At 35.6% G+C, this 13,087-nt stretch overlaps 2 protein-coding genes across 2 annotated transcripts in view; one reads left to right on the top strand and one right to left on the bottom strand.

The window, feature by feature from the left end:
• Positions 1-4,708, bottom strand: part of acbd6 (acyl-CoA binding domain containing 6) — a 56,478-nt gene extending 51,770 nt beyond the window's left edge. Inside the window, exon 1 of the mRNA XM_055019005.1 lies at positions 4,227-4,708. Within this exon, the coding sequence (XP_054874980.1) occupies positions 4,227-4,505 (279 nt within the window). The 5' untranslated portion in view covers positions 4,506-4,708. The remainder of the gene's footprint in view (positions 1-4,226) is intronic.
• A 4,092-nt stretch (positions 4,709-8,800) lies between these two features.
• The window catches only part of xpr1a (xenotropic and polytropic retrovirus receptor 1a), a 132,939-nt gene continuing 128,652 nt past the window's right edge, over positions 8,801-13,087 (top strand). Inside the window, exon 1 of the mRNA XM_055016386.1 lies at positions 8,801-9,167. Within this exon, the coding sequence (XP_054872361.1) occupies positions 9,099-9,167 (69 nt within the window). The 5' untranslated portion in view covers positions 8,801-9,098. The remainder of the gene's footprint in view (positions 9,168-13,087) is intronic.

Raw genomic sequence — 13,087 nt, 5'->3', positions numbered from 1 at the left:
CCCAAAAATGTTGAAAATGTGGACATCAGAAGTTTCACTGTATAAATACAGTTTTTCCCCACATTTTCAAACTTTAAAACGGGTCAATTCTGACCGGCAGGACGACACGAGGGTTAATTAATGAGCTGTTTGTGTAAAGATCCAAATCTAATCTTATATTATCTTATTACTCATCTTGTTGCCTAAAACTGTAGAATTTTAAAACATGTAACCAACTCAGAAAATGTTAGCTACAACTACTCTGCTTAAAGTTTACAATATTCAGTTAACATGACTAATTCTCATAACATTTAGTCAAAGTCAGCTTTATTGTCAATTCTTCAATATGTACGTAACATACCAAGAATCGGAATTTCATTACTCTCTCTTCATGCAACAGTAGACATTAAATAAAGACTTAGAAAATAAGATATTAAAGGGCAAAAAAGAACAAATGAAGCAAAATTAAAGAGCCGAGCAACAACTAAGAACTAAGAAAAGCAGAACTGAGTGATTTAATCGCACAGAATGAGATGTTTATCCATCAGATCGAAATTTACTGGAGTTTTGCCTCCTAAATGCGTTGCTCTGTGACTCAGGAAGGTGTTTTTGATACTAAATTTTCATGTGTGCTGCCAATTTTGCGGACAAAAATAAATTTGTTAATGTCTGACGCTCAGTTTCTTGTCAATAATCCTATATTATGTATATTCTGACACTGGAATCTGGAATTAATTGGAAATTTGGCCAATCTACCTACTTTCACCAACTCATCCATTTAAATATTCATCACTGACAGACCAATAGATGACAGATAAATTGGCCTGAAAGTGTCCTTAAATGCTATACGAGGGAAAACAAATAGATGCCCTCAAGAACCTATTTATCATTCATCTATTGGCTTGACAGATGAAGAATAATAGCAGATATCTGGTATATATCTATCATCTATGTATTGATTTTTAGTATAACAATGATTCCTGAGTTTTCTGTTCTCTGTAATTTGTAAGGTCTGTACTTTGCTATGCTAAGCGCTTTGAGATGCCATTTGTTGTAAATCTGCGCTACATAAATAAAATTTAATATAATAATTAATGAATGTATCATTAGATGAGGGAATGATGGACAGATGTGAGGATATTTATCAATGTTAGAGCCACAAACGGTGTCCATTTGAAGGTTATTGGCAGTTAATTGCGTTAACAGAGATTTTTCTAGCAAGTTTTCCAGCCAATCGGTATCCGTCTGCTGCAGTTAACCCGGTCCATGGCATGATATTATTATTATTTGCACAAAAACAGGAAATTCTAGAGACAAACCAGGGTTTCTGCAGAAATCAGCCAGTCAAATTTAATGCTTTTTAATGACATTTTAATGCTATATTGTAAAAATTTTAATGCTCTGACCATGAACTCCACAAATTACACTGGTTTGTTTTTGGTTGTAAAAGATGATTTTTCTATGAAAACTGTCCCTACATTTCACTATTTCTGAATCTGGAAATCACCCCTGACCACCCACAGGCTGCAGTCATTCTCTGAATTTCACGTTTTCTTGCGTTTTTTGCTGGAATTTCCATTTCCCAGCTCTCCTCCACTTTCCAAACATGCAATTTTTTTCAATTGTACCCGACCGACCGGAGCAATTATGGCAATGCTTCGGCATTTTTATGCAGATACACACATCTGACAAATCGCAGTCTACAATTACATATTATTATGATCAAATACTTTTTCTTGAAAACTGCAGAAAGAATTTTTAATGCCACTGTGAATGAAATTTAATGATTTTTAATGCCATTTAAGGCCTTAATTTTCGCAAAATCAATTTAATGTCTATTCATGCTTTTTAATACCCTGCAGAAACCCTGCAAATTTTAGCTGTTCATGTGGAGGAGAAGTGTGTATGTTGCATGTATAAAACCATGTAGGGCTGCAACAACGAATCGATAAAAATCGATTATTAAAAGCGTTGGCAACGAATTTCATTATCGATTCGTTGTGTCGCACGATTCATGCGTCACTCGCCATGTCACGGAGTCGTCTACTCCACCTGCAGAGCTTTGTCAATGCTGGATGACTGAAATAAAGTTTTGGGTTTTTTTAAATCAATGCTGGCTGACCGAAATAAAGTTTTGTTTAAAAAAACCAAAAAATTCCACCTGCAGAGCGAGTTGAACAGAGCGAGGTGGATGCAGAGCGGAGGCGGTATATTCAAAGGAAAAGTAAATTCAACAAATGAAACATGACCAGCACAGAGAAAACAGTTTGACCGAAGTCCTCAAAAGTGTGGCAGCATTTCACGCTTCACAAAACAAAAAACATGCGTAACATGCAAGCTTTACAAAAGTAATACGAGATGGAACAGGAGCACCACGGTGATGATGCAGCACCTGAAACAGAAACATGTTGGAGTCTCCGATGAGGATGAAGGAGCTCAACAGCAGATAAGTCACTACGTTATCCTACGTTTGTTCTGTTTTTAAGTGAGGAAACGTAACGTTGGTCTCTCTGCTAGCTCTCCTGATGCTAGTGTTAGCTGATTAATGACAGTGATAGGACACGTGTGTATGATACTTTTTATTTCACTTTAATCAGCTTAAGCAGGGTTTGATTATGCTTTAAGAATAAAGGTAACTTGCCCACAATGGTGCTAATAATTTAAAGATTAAGCTTCAAGTTTTAATTTTCTCACAAAGTCTGAGTGAAGACGCTGGTCTGTGTTGGAGTGAAGCAGGATGAACTGCATTTAGACCAAACGGGTTAAAGTAACTTCTTACGCCTCTGTCGATGGTTGAAGACGAATACTTCACTACAATGATCTTTTTTGCTCTGTCAGTCCAAATCTTCTCTTTCTGAATAAAGCGGCGGAAATTAAAAATGTCCTGTTTTTTTATCCGATTAATAAAAAAAAAAATAATCGACCAATTAATCGATTAAAATAATTGTTAGCTGTAGCCCTAAAACCATGATTAATCTAACACCTGTGAGTTGTGTCCTGCTCTCCTTTACACGTGGTTCAAACTGCCTACATTTTTATACACTTCATTATACACCTTCAGGGGCCTCACCTACACTGCAAAAAATACCTAGTCCATGTGTCTTATTTTTAGACAAAACGTCTCATCCCACTCGATTTAAGATAAATTCACTTAACAAGAGACATTTCAGCAGATGGAGGGACTTGTTTTAAGACAACGCATCTTAAATATCTTGTTAAGTCAAACAATCTTGAAATGATCTTGTTTTGAGTTGAATTTTACAAGTAAATAAAAATAAGTCAAAATAAGTTTGACCCTCATGTTGTCCTGCAGGTAAAATTGACCCATTTTAAAGTTTGAAAATGTGGGGGGAAAAAATATCTTCACAGTGAAACTTCTGATGTCCACATTTCGACATTTTTGGGAAATATTTGAACATTTTTTGGTGGAAAAAATGAAATGTAAAAAATGTTCTTAAGAAAATTCACAAAAAAATCAACCAAAATCCAGCAAATTTCACTGGATTTTGGTTGATTTTCATGTGAATGTTCTTAAAGAAAATATTAGAGCTTTTACTGATATATATGTAATCACTTTAGATATTTTAAGGATTTTTTGGAATATTTTTACTCATTTTTTGACAATATTTCCAAGAATTTTCTCGCCAAATTTGGGGGATTTAAAAAAAAAAAAAAAACTTTTAAGGGAAACTTTTAAAGAATTATTGGAATTTTCTTCCTGAAGGTTTTGCAAATTTGCAGAAATTTGGGGAATTTTTTTGATGATTTTTGAGATTTTTTTCAGACAAGGAAACAATATTTTTGGTGCCCATAAATGAAGACAGCAGGAGGGTTAATACAGTTCAAATTAGGAGGTTACATGAAAGCAAAAATCTATTTTTGAGTGAAAAACTTCTATTTTTTAAGCATGTCTGGCTCATTTTAAGACACCTAAGCTTGACAATCCTGGTAAAAATATAGCTTAAAATAAGTTTTCCCAGTTAATTTTAAGATCTCAATATTCTAAATATCATATCTTATTTTAAGAAATCTTACCAAGCCATTTTTCACTTGTTCTGTTGGCAGATTTTTTTCACTTATTTCAAGGTAAAAGCTCCTTAAAATAAGTTTTTTTGTTTGTTTTGAGAGGGGAATTTTTTCCAGTGCACCTATAGAACCCACAGGTAAATGAAGAGTAACTGTGTGTTTTTGTCATTTCAAGCCACGTTCTGCTCGTACCTGAAGGTTTAAACCTCCCCAGCCCTCACCTGCTTGTACCGGGCGTACAGGTAGAGCAGCTGGTCCTTGCTGGCCGTCTGGATCAGCTCTCTGACGCGGTCGGCGGCAGCCTCGAACTCCCGCTCCAGCTCCTCTCCCTCCGGCCGGTCCCCCATCTCCATGGCGCTGCAGTCAAACTTACCCAAGCCCAAGTCCGAGTCCGAGTCCGAGCCGGCCCCACCGAGCGGCTCCCCGGTGTCTGGCCGAGCTGGGTCGGTACCTGAGCCCGTCGCAGTTTCCGGAGAGGACGACGGAGAAGCAGAAGCCATTGTTGTTGTTATCGTCGGTTTCGCACCGAGTCCCGGGAGGAGAGCCGCCGAGCCGAGCGAGGACCGAGGGAAGCGGGCGTATAGCACCTGTCTGGCGGCCGTTTGTGAGGTATTTCGGCGGTCGGTTCGGTTTTAATCCGTTATCGGCGAGAATCCGTGACAGTCGGATGTGTTTCTGCCGTTTGTCCGTCTCTGGTACTGTCCACTAAAAGCGCCGGATGGAGCGGTTGCTGGGGAAGAAAGGTTCCGGCTGCATGTCGCTGTGGGGAAACACGGTGGTTTGGCGGAGAGAAAAAGACGTTTAACCCTCCTGTTGTCCTCATTTATGGGCACCAACCATTTACAAAAAAATCAACCAAAATCCAACGAAATTCACTGGATTTTGGTTGATTGTTTTGTGAATGTTCTTAAAGAAACATTTTTAACATTTCTTTTTTTTCCACCAAAAAATGTTCAAAAATTTCCCATAAGTGTTGAAAATGTGGACGTCAGAAATTTCGCTGTGAAAATATTTTTTTCTCCCCACATTTTCAAACTTTAAAACGGGTCAGTTTTAACCCTCAGGACAATACGGGAGTTAATAGTCAAGGTCATCTTTTATAATCTTATCAACATCATAGAAGAGCAGCTTTAATTCCCCTGCAGTTTAATAACAGTGAATATGAAGCTCTGTCTAGAATATTTAGCCTCATGACTCTGAGGTTTATACTTTGGTTTTCACCATTAAATCTAATCTTGAGTGCAGCAGTGACTCAGAGACAAGCAGCCATTCAGCAGAACAACATGATTCACTGCAGCACTCTTTACTCTTTGATGGAACCAGAACTTCACTGTAAAACACCCACATCACAGCTATTAATGGTCACATAACATAAATATACGCGTTTTTTTCATTTGTAGTTCATTTAAATTGTCTAATTTGCATATTTAGACAACTACAGAATTTAAAATCTTTTAAAGTTCTAATAACTTAAGTTGAATGAATGAATGAAAGCTGAAAGTTCACTGAACTCAATAACTTAACCCTCGTGTCATCCTGCGGGTCAAAATTGACCCAGTTTAAAGTTTGAAAATGTGGAAAAATATATGTTTTCACAGTGAAACTTCTGATGTCCACATTTTCAACATTTTTGGGAAATCTTTGCAGCCACGTCCAGGGAGGTTGTCTACAGTCCCATGGATCTTAAATTTCTGAATAATATGTGCAACTGTAGTCACAGGAACATCAAGCTGCTTGGAGATGGTTTTTCTTTCATTAACCGAGGGGTACCAACAATTTTGTCCACGTGTGTACGTGGCTTTGCTAAATGAAATTGTCAAGTTGTAGAATGACTAGTTTAATGACTTTCTTGTCCAGTAAGAGAATCAGTCTTCAGTTCTGAATTCTAATTGGTTATTACTGAAATTAGCATCATTTTCATTTAATTAAACTGAAAGTCATTAATACAAGAGCTTCTGTTGATAACTGTCATTAATCCTGCAGCCACAGTTTTATGTTAAAATGCATTGACACAGTTTGTCCAGCAGATGCTGCTACTGACTTGTTGATGTTTTACCTTTGGGACTGCCAGGAACACTGAGAGTTTGTCCCAACAAAAAGTTCACCAAACAAAATGAAAATGGACTCAATGAAGAAATAATTCAGCAAAACCTTAAATCAGACCAATCATTGAATTTGTGTTGAAACAAAACAGTTTTATGACGCACAAAATGAAAGAAATATTGACCCAATGTCAGGATTATTTCTGGTTTTACCCTGACTTCACTATATGTTGCATACATGTCAATGTATATAGACAACAACAACAACAAAAAAAAAAATAAAGTACCTGTAGCTCATTTTAATGTTCTTGTGAAACTCAAACCACAACAAAGTCACTAAAGAATCTCAATTCTGCCTCTTAATTAAATGCTGCAAGATCGAAGTTTAATTTAGAATATTTAAAGTTGCAGTTGGATGAGTTGGACTGACAAAACAATGTTGTGTTAACTTAATATTGTGTGTAATTTCAATTCAAATTTCTGTGTTAGTCGATTTAAAACTAAATCCAAGTCGAGGTCATTGATGACCGAGAGATTTACAGTCATGATTTAAAGGTGAAATAATATATGCACATAAATACTTTTTTTCTATGATTATATTAGATGTTTGGAATTTTGCAAAAGAAGGAAAATTTGTAAAATAACAGTTCGAAAAATATTTACCATTTTTTAGTACTTAATATACTTTTTTTCAAATAACAGTAGATATGTGGAAATTCAAATTTTTAAAAAACATATAAAATGCAATAAACAATTGTGTAATTTTAAGATTAAATATTGTTTAAATATTCATCTTAAAAGTATTTATCATTTTTGATATCTTACAAATATAAATCATTTTTCTTTCAAATAATGGCTAATATCTGGAAAATAACAATATTTGTTTTTACTGATTTACATACATAAAAAAAGCGGAACTATACCAAATAAATAAAAACAGATTTTGATGTGGATATTATTTAGACAAACCACCAATTAAAAAAATAAATGCATGGTTATTATTTACAGCTGTGACTTATTTTCTTTTTAAAAGTATAAATCAATATTTTATTCTGTAATTTTTTCAAGATATTATTTGTAATTTAACAGTTTACAGGGTTATTTGCCATTTTTAGCAACTTTATTTACATATAATTTCTTTCAAATATTGACAAATGAGTTAAAATTTGTGTCATTTTACATCTAATGTAAAATAAAAACATTTATAAAAACACAGCTTCTTTTATTTCTACATTACTTACAGTTTTCCTGTTTCTTTTATAAAGTTAACATTTAAAGTAATACTTTTTTGTGATTTTGCTACTTTTTATCTGTAATTTACCATCTTAAAAACATCTACCATTTTAAACATCCAACTACCCAACAATTAAAAAACTAACATTTCTCTTTCAAATAATGGTGAATATCTGGAAAATAATTATATATTTTACTATTTTAAATGCAGAAACAAACAACAACAACAAAAAACACTAATATAGTTATCTCACAGTGTAGCTTTACTAAAATGTCCTAAAATAAGAAAAAACACAAAAATGAAGAAATACAGTACAGATTTTTTATGTGGACCTTTTTTTTTTTTTTTTTTACAGCTGTGGCATTTTTTTTAAAAAAATTAATTTTTTTTGAAAATACAAACCACCAAATGAATGAATGAATTAAAAATGCAGATTTTTGATGTTGACATTATATAATTTATTACAAATTTTCAAAAAAAATAACATTTAACAGTGTAAATCAGTACAGGAGATATTTTCTGTAATTTAGCAGTTGACCAAATTATTTGCCATTTCTCAGTACTTAATCTACACATTTCTTTCAAATAATGAATAATGTCATTAAAAATAGTGTAATTTTACATCTAATATAAAATAAAAAATATTTAATAAAAAAACTTTTTTTAACGCCTACATAATTTACAGTTTTGGCCTATTTTTATGATTACCCTGGTGCCGTCTTCCAAGTCAAACTGACCCGTTTTAAAGTTTGAAAATGTGGGAAAAAATATATGTTTTCACAGTGAAACTTCTGATGTCCACATTTTCAACATTTTTGGGAAATCTCTGAACAAATCCAGTGAAATTTGCTGGATTTTGGTTGATTTTTTGTGAATATTCTTAAAGAAAATATTAGAAATTTTAATGATATATATGTAATCACTTTAGATATTTTTAGGATTTTTTTTTCAAAAAGTTTTACTCATTTTTGGAAAATATTTACAAGAATTTTCTTGCCAAATTTGGGGGATTTTTTTAAAATAAAATTTTTAAGGAAAACTTTTAAGGAATTATTGGAATTTTCTTCCTGAAGGTTTTGCAAATTTTCAGAAATTTGGGGATTTTTTTTGCTGATTTTTGCTGAAGGAAACAATATTTTTTGGTGCCCGGAAATGAAGACAACAGGAGGGTTAACATGTAAATTCACACTTTTTGCGGTTATTTTTCCTATTTTTTGTCTGTAATTTACCACAACTTGTAAAATAACAGGAAAATCTACGTTTGAAGTGTTTAAAAGTAGATTTTTTACAGTGTGCTGTTGGATAAAACTGTGAGTCTAAATGTCAAAGTCTGAACTTTTGATCTGTTTTTTTTGCAGACTCACAACAACACCCTCCTCGGACAGCTTTATGAACCGAACAGATTCCCGGTGGGTGGTTTCGGTTCTTCACGGTGCCAACAGTCCGTCCGGTGCCGCTGCGCGCCCTGTGACGCAAACACGTCGCTGTGGCTCATTGCGATGGCGGACCGCAGTGTCCCCAGACCTGCCCAGGGAGGCACCGAGCAAAGTCACTGAAGCTCCGCCGAGCCGCCGCACCGGACACCACCTGTTCAAAGCCGGACGCCGTCTTCACCGAGCCTCCCTCTGGAACCGTAGCATGACGGACCGGACCCGCTCGGAGCCAGAAGTGGAGTGAAGCCGCGGAGCGCACCGGGCGGACGAGCCGCATGTTGAGCCCGCAAGTTCACTGACACAACAAAAAGTCGCGTCGACGGCGAACGGAGAGCCGCTGAACGGATTTAACGGAGCTCTGAGGGGGACAGCGGTTCCGGCAAAATGAAATTCGCGGAGCATCTTTCGTCCCATATCACTCCGGAGTGGAGGAAACAGTATCTCCAGTATGAGGTAAAGTGGAAACCAGCCTCCAATTCCAATAAAAAACCTCCTGAATGTGGACGTGGAGGGAAGAAATCAGGTTTTAAGTGTTTGGGTGAACGGAACGAGTCATTTTTAACTCTTATAAAAGGTGTTTTAAATCCATAAATGTGTATTTGTTTCAGTTTGAGAGCAGCTCACTCCAGAGAGCAATAAAGCAGCAGAGATAAGGGAAGCCCTTTTGTTTATGGAGGGGAAATTGACTGCGGTTGTTAAGAGCCATGGGGAGCATTCAGTTTTTATTATTGCTGTTTGCTGAGTTTATGACACAGAAAAATGAACAAAATTAACCAAACAGCTGAGTCACTTTAATGCTGGTACAACTAACAACATCAGTTTTTCTCTTCATTTGAACAATTCATAAACCAGATATTTTCAAAAAGCTCCATAAATAATTCATTGTAGCTTTCATTGTGTGTTGATTTTTCACGTTTTCTTTACAGGTTTGAATTCTTGTAATAATTCTTTGCAGAAATGAGCATTGTCAGTTTCATTTTTCAGTGTTTCTTATTTTCTTGTCGTTATTTAGTGTTTTTTTTCCGTCACATAACAGGTTGCATGCATGAAAAAGGGAGAAGAATGCTTATAAGTCCAACAAAAAGTCACATTTTTTGCATTGTACTGTGATTTTTATTAATTTCATCACATGAAATGAGCACAAAGGTGACACAAATTATGATTTTCTGCAAAAAAATCCAATTAGCATTTTAAATTTTTGCTTATTTTTCTGCCTGAGGTTTGAAAACAGACATGCATTGACACCGTTTTCCCAGAATTTGAAGATTTGCTTGTGTTTTTAGCATCTTGCACCGAGAAAAAATGAGCGTTTCAATCAACCGAAAGCTGCAGAGCTGCATCCAACATGATGTTCCGTCTGCTTTCTGGATCCAGGAGCATCTTTGTGTGCACACATGCTCTTTGTTGGCTGCTGTTCTGCACTTGAGGAGTGTTTTATTTTCTCACCCCACTTCTTCTTCTTCTTCTTTACACTCCGTCTGCACATTAGGAGCTTCAGCGCAGACACGCAGCGACAGGACGGGCTGCTCACTTCCATTTAGCTCCATGAATTATAGACAAAGACCCCCGTTCTGTTCCCCCTCAGCTGCAGCAGCAGACTCAACGCAGGCGCTGGTTTTATTTTGGTAACATGCCCTGAATGTTATTGTTAAGTTTGGACCTCCTCAGCTTGAATGAAGACATCATCAGGCTGTATAATAATTAAAGTAGAGGGGGGAAAAATGAAAGAGTCGGATATTCTGTGGAAAAAGCTGCACAGAGGTCAAATGTGCAGGAGGGTGTAATTTGGATGTGAACATCCCGGCTCTGTGGTGTCTTTGTATGTGCAGACTGGAGGGACAGATGCATGGCCATACCAGCCATTTTACACCTCCAGTCTTCAGCGTCGCTCTCGCTGACCTGAGATGGATGGTGATGGGTTTTTTTTCTCTGTCATCTGTCTTCAGTGCTGCAACAGTTTCAGCACATTTGACAACCTCAAACCTGACATTTAAGTTGATTAATTCAGAGCGTTTTTGCAAGATTTGCAAGCAACTGTTGAAATTAGATGCATTTTTGTCCATTTAGGGAGGCTTTTTGAGGTCTGTACACGCTGCAGAAATACTAGAAAATAGAATTCACATGGAGTCAAGGTCAGCGTTTGGCTTTTCTGACCACATATGTGACTCGCCGTTGTTGAATTATGCAGAACGAGAGAGTTGTTTTCTCCTGTCTATACGCTTTGTATTCTTCTTGAAATCTGAATTATATATAGGATGCGGAGCGAGGATGTGTTTTTTGTGTGTCGCAGGAGGTTTGGGTCTTTGTCTGACCTCTATAAACAGCATTAACTCCTGGTTGGGTGGGGCAGGAGGGTGGGAGGGTCATGCCCAAACCCTGAGACAACACAGCAGATTAGAATAGGTGGAAAGTTGAATTCTACAAGGAAAGTTGGCTGATTTAGTGATAAAAACAGACTTTAAATGAGATTTTTGTGGGTTTCCTGTAGAGCTGCATCCTTCACAATGTGTTTATTCTGCATTGTGGCCAAAACTGCTGCTGCATTGTCATTTTTTTATGCAGTTACTCAATTATATGATAGAATTCCGGCAGGTTATCATAACGACGCTTCCACAGCGGCTCCATCTCTGCTGCTCACGTACTTATTGGCTGGTTTGAAGTGATATTCTTGCCTTTGTGTGCCGCTGGTGCCATTAATTAACCTTCTCTGAACATTTTTTGGGTAGAAAAAAGAAATGTTAAAAACGTTTCTTAAGAACATTCACAAAAAAAAAACCCAATTTTGATTTTGGATTTTTTTTGTGAATGGTCTTAAAGAAACTATCAGAAGTTTTACTGATATATATGGAATCACTTTAGATATTTTCTAGGATTTTTTTGGATGACTTTTACTCATTTTTTGAAAATATTTACATGAATTTTCTTGCCACATTTGGGGGATTTTTTAAAAATAAAACTTTTAAGGGAAACTTTTAAGGAATGATTGGAATTTTCTTCCTGAAGGTTTTGCAAATTTTCAGAAATTTGGGGAATTTTTTTGCTGAATTTTTGGATTTTTTTCAGACAAGGAAACACGATCTTTTGGTGCCTGTAAATGAGGACAACAGGAGGGTTAGCCTGCTGCCCGTTTATTTGGGATTTTTTGGGGTTTTTTGAACACTCTATTGTGCAGATTACAGTTTAGATGGGTCAGCCGGTTTCCATGCAGATGAGGCAGGGAAAATCCAGCCCTCAGTTAGTCGGGAAGCTCATCGGAACGTGAAAACATTGACAAGGTGATTGAGTGATCGAGTAATTAGGTGTTCGTGCTTCATCCTCAGGGAGTGGACTTATAAACCTGTATGCTAAACAGCTGTGAGATTCCTGCCAAACTCTGGAGGTTTGTGCCAAAACACTGAAGGACGGAGGCTGATTTCAAGTGTTCTTTTTCTTCTTAATTGAGGGAGAGTTTAGAATTAATCTTCTGCAACTGTTGTGTAACTGCAGCGAACAGCGCAGGTACAAAGGAAGAATGAGATGCAGGTGTGTAGGCGGCAGAACAAGGCCACTTATGCATTTACCTCTGCAGTCTAATCACTTGTATGAGCTCAGATGAGGAGGAGGAGGAGGAGGAGGAGGAAGAGGAGAGAGCATGTAGAGACTCAGATTTACAATTCAAAGTAAACAGCAGATGTGCGTTTGATTTCAGTTTCTGATTACTGTTTGTTCGAGACTTTATTTAAACAGCACTTTTCATACAATTAAAATGTAACACAAAGGAATTAAAATGCAGTAAAACAATACGAACCACCCCCAACATTATTTTATAAGTGAAGGACTCAAAATCACACAGATTGAGGAACTGAGGAAATTCTATCCTAAATAACACATGCAATTAGGAAACACCAAACAAAATAAAATAACAGCCAAATAAATAAGCCAAATAAATGGAAATAAAATAATACAAAAATAAAAATTATACATAAAAATAAATATAATTAAATTAAATAACTCACAATATAAATAATTAAATAAATAAATATTACATGTATTCTTAAAATATAGATAGGTAGATGGGGAAAAGCGAAAATAGAAATCAAAATTAAAAAAAAAAAACTAAAATAAAAAATATTTTAAAAAGGAAGTAGTCAATGATACATTGAATAGACTAAAATCTGTACCTAAATGGAGAAAAATAATAAATAAAAATATTTTTTAATACGTAGAAAAATCACTTAATAAAATTAGTTATGAGAAAAATGAATATAATAAATATAATATCTATTCTTAAAATATAGATAGGTAGATGGGTAAAGACCAAAATAGAAGTCCAACATTTCTAAAAACTAAATAAGAAAATAATAATCAAAAATGAAATAAAGAATAATACATTG

The sequence above is a fragment of the Amphiprion ocellaris genome, chromosome 2 (genome assembly GCF_022539595.1).
Source record: "Amphiprion ocellaris isolate individual 3 ecotype Okinawa chromosome 2, ASM2253959v1, whole genome shotgun sequence".
NCBI classification, from domain to species: domain Eukaryota; kingdom Metazoa; phylum Chordata; class Actinopteri; family Pomacentridae; genus Amphiprion; species Amphiprion ocellaris.
This window is presented reverse-complemented; position numbering and strand designations above follow the sequence as displayed.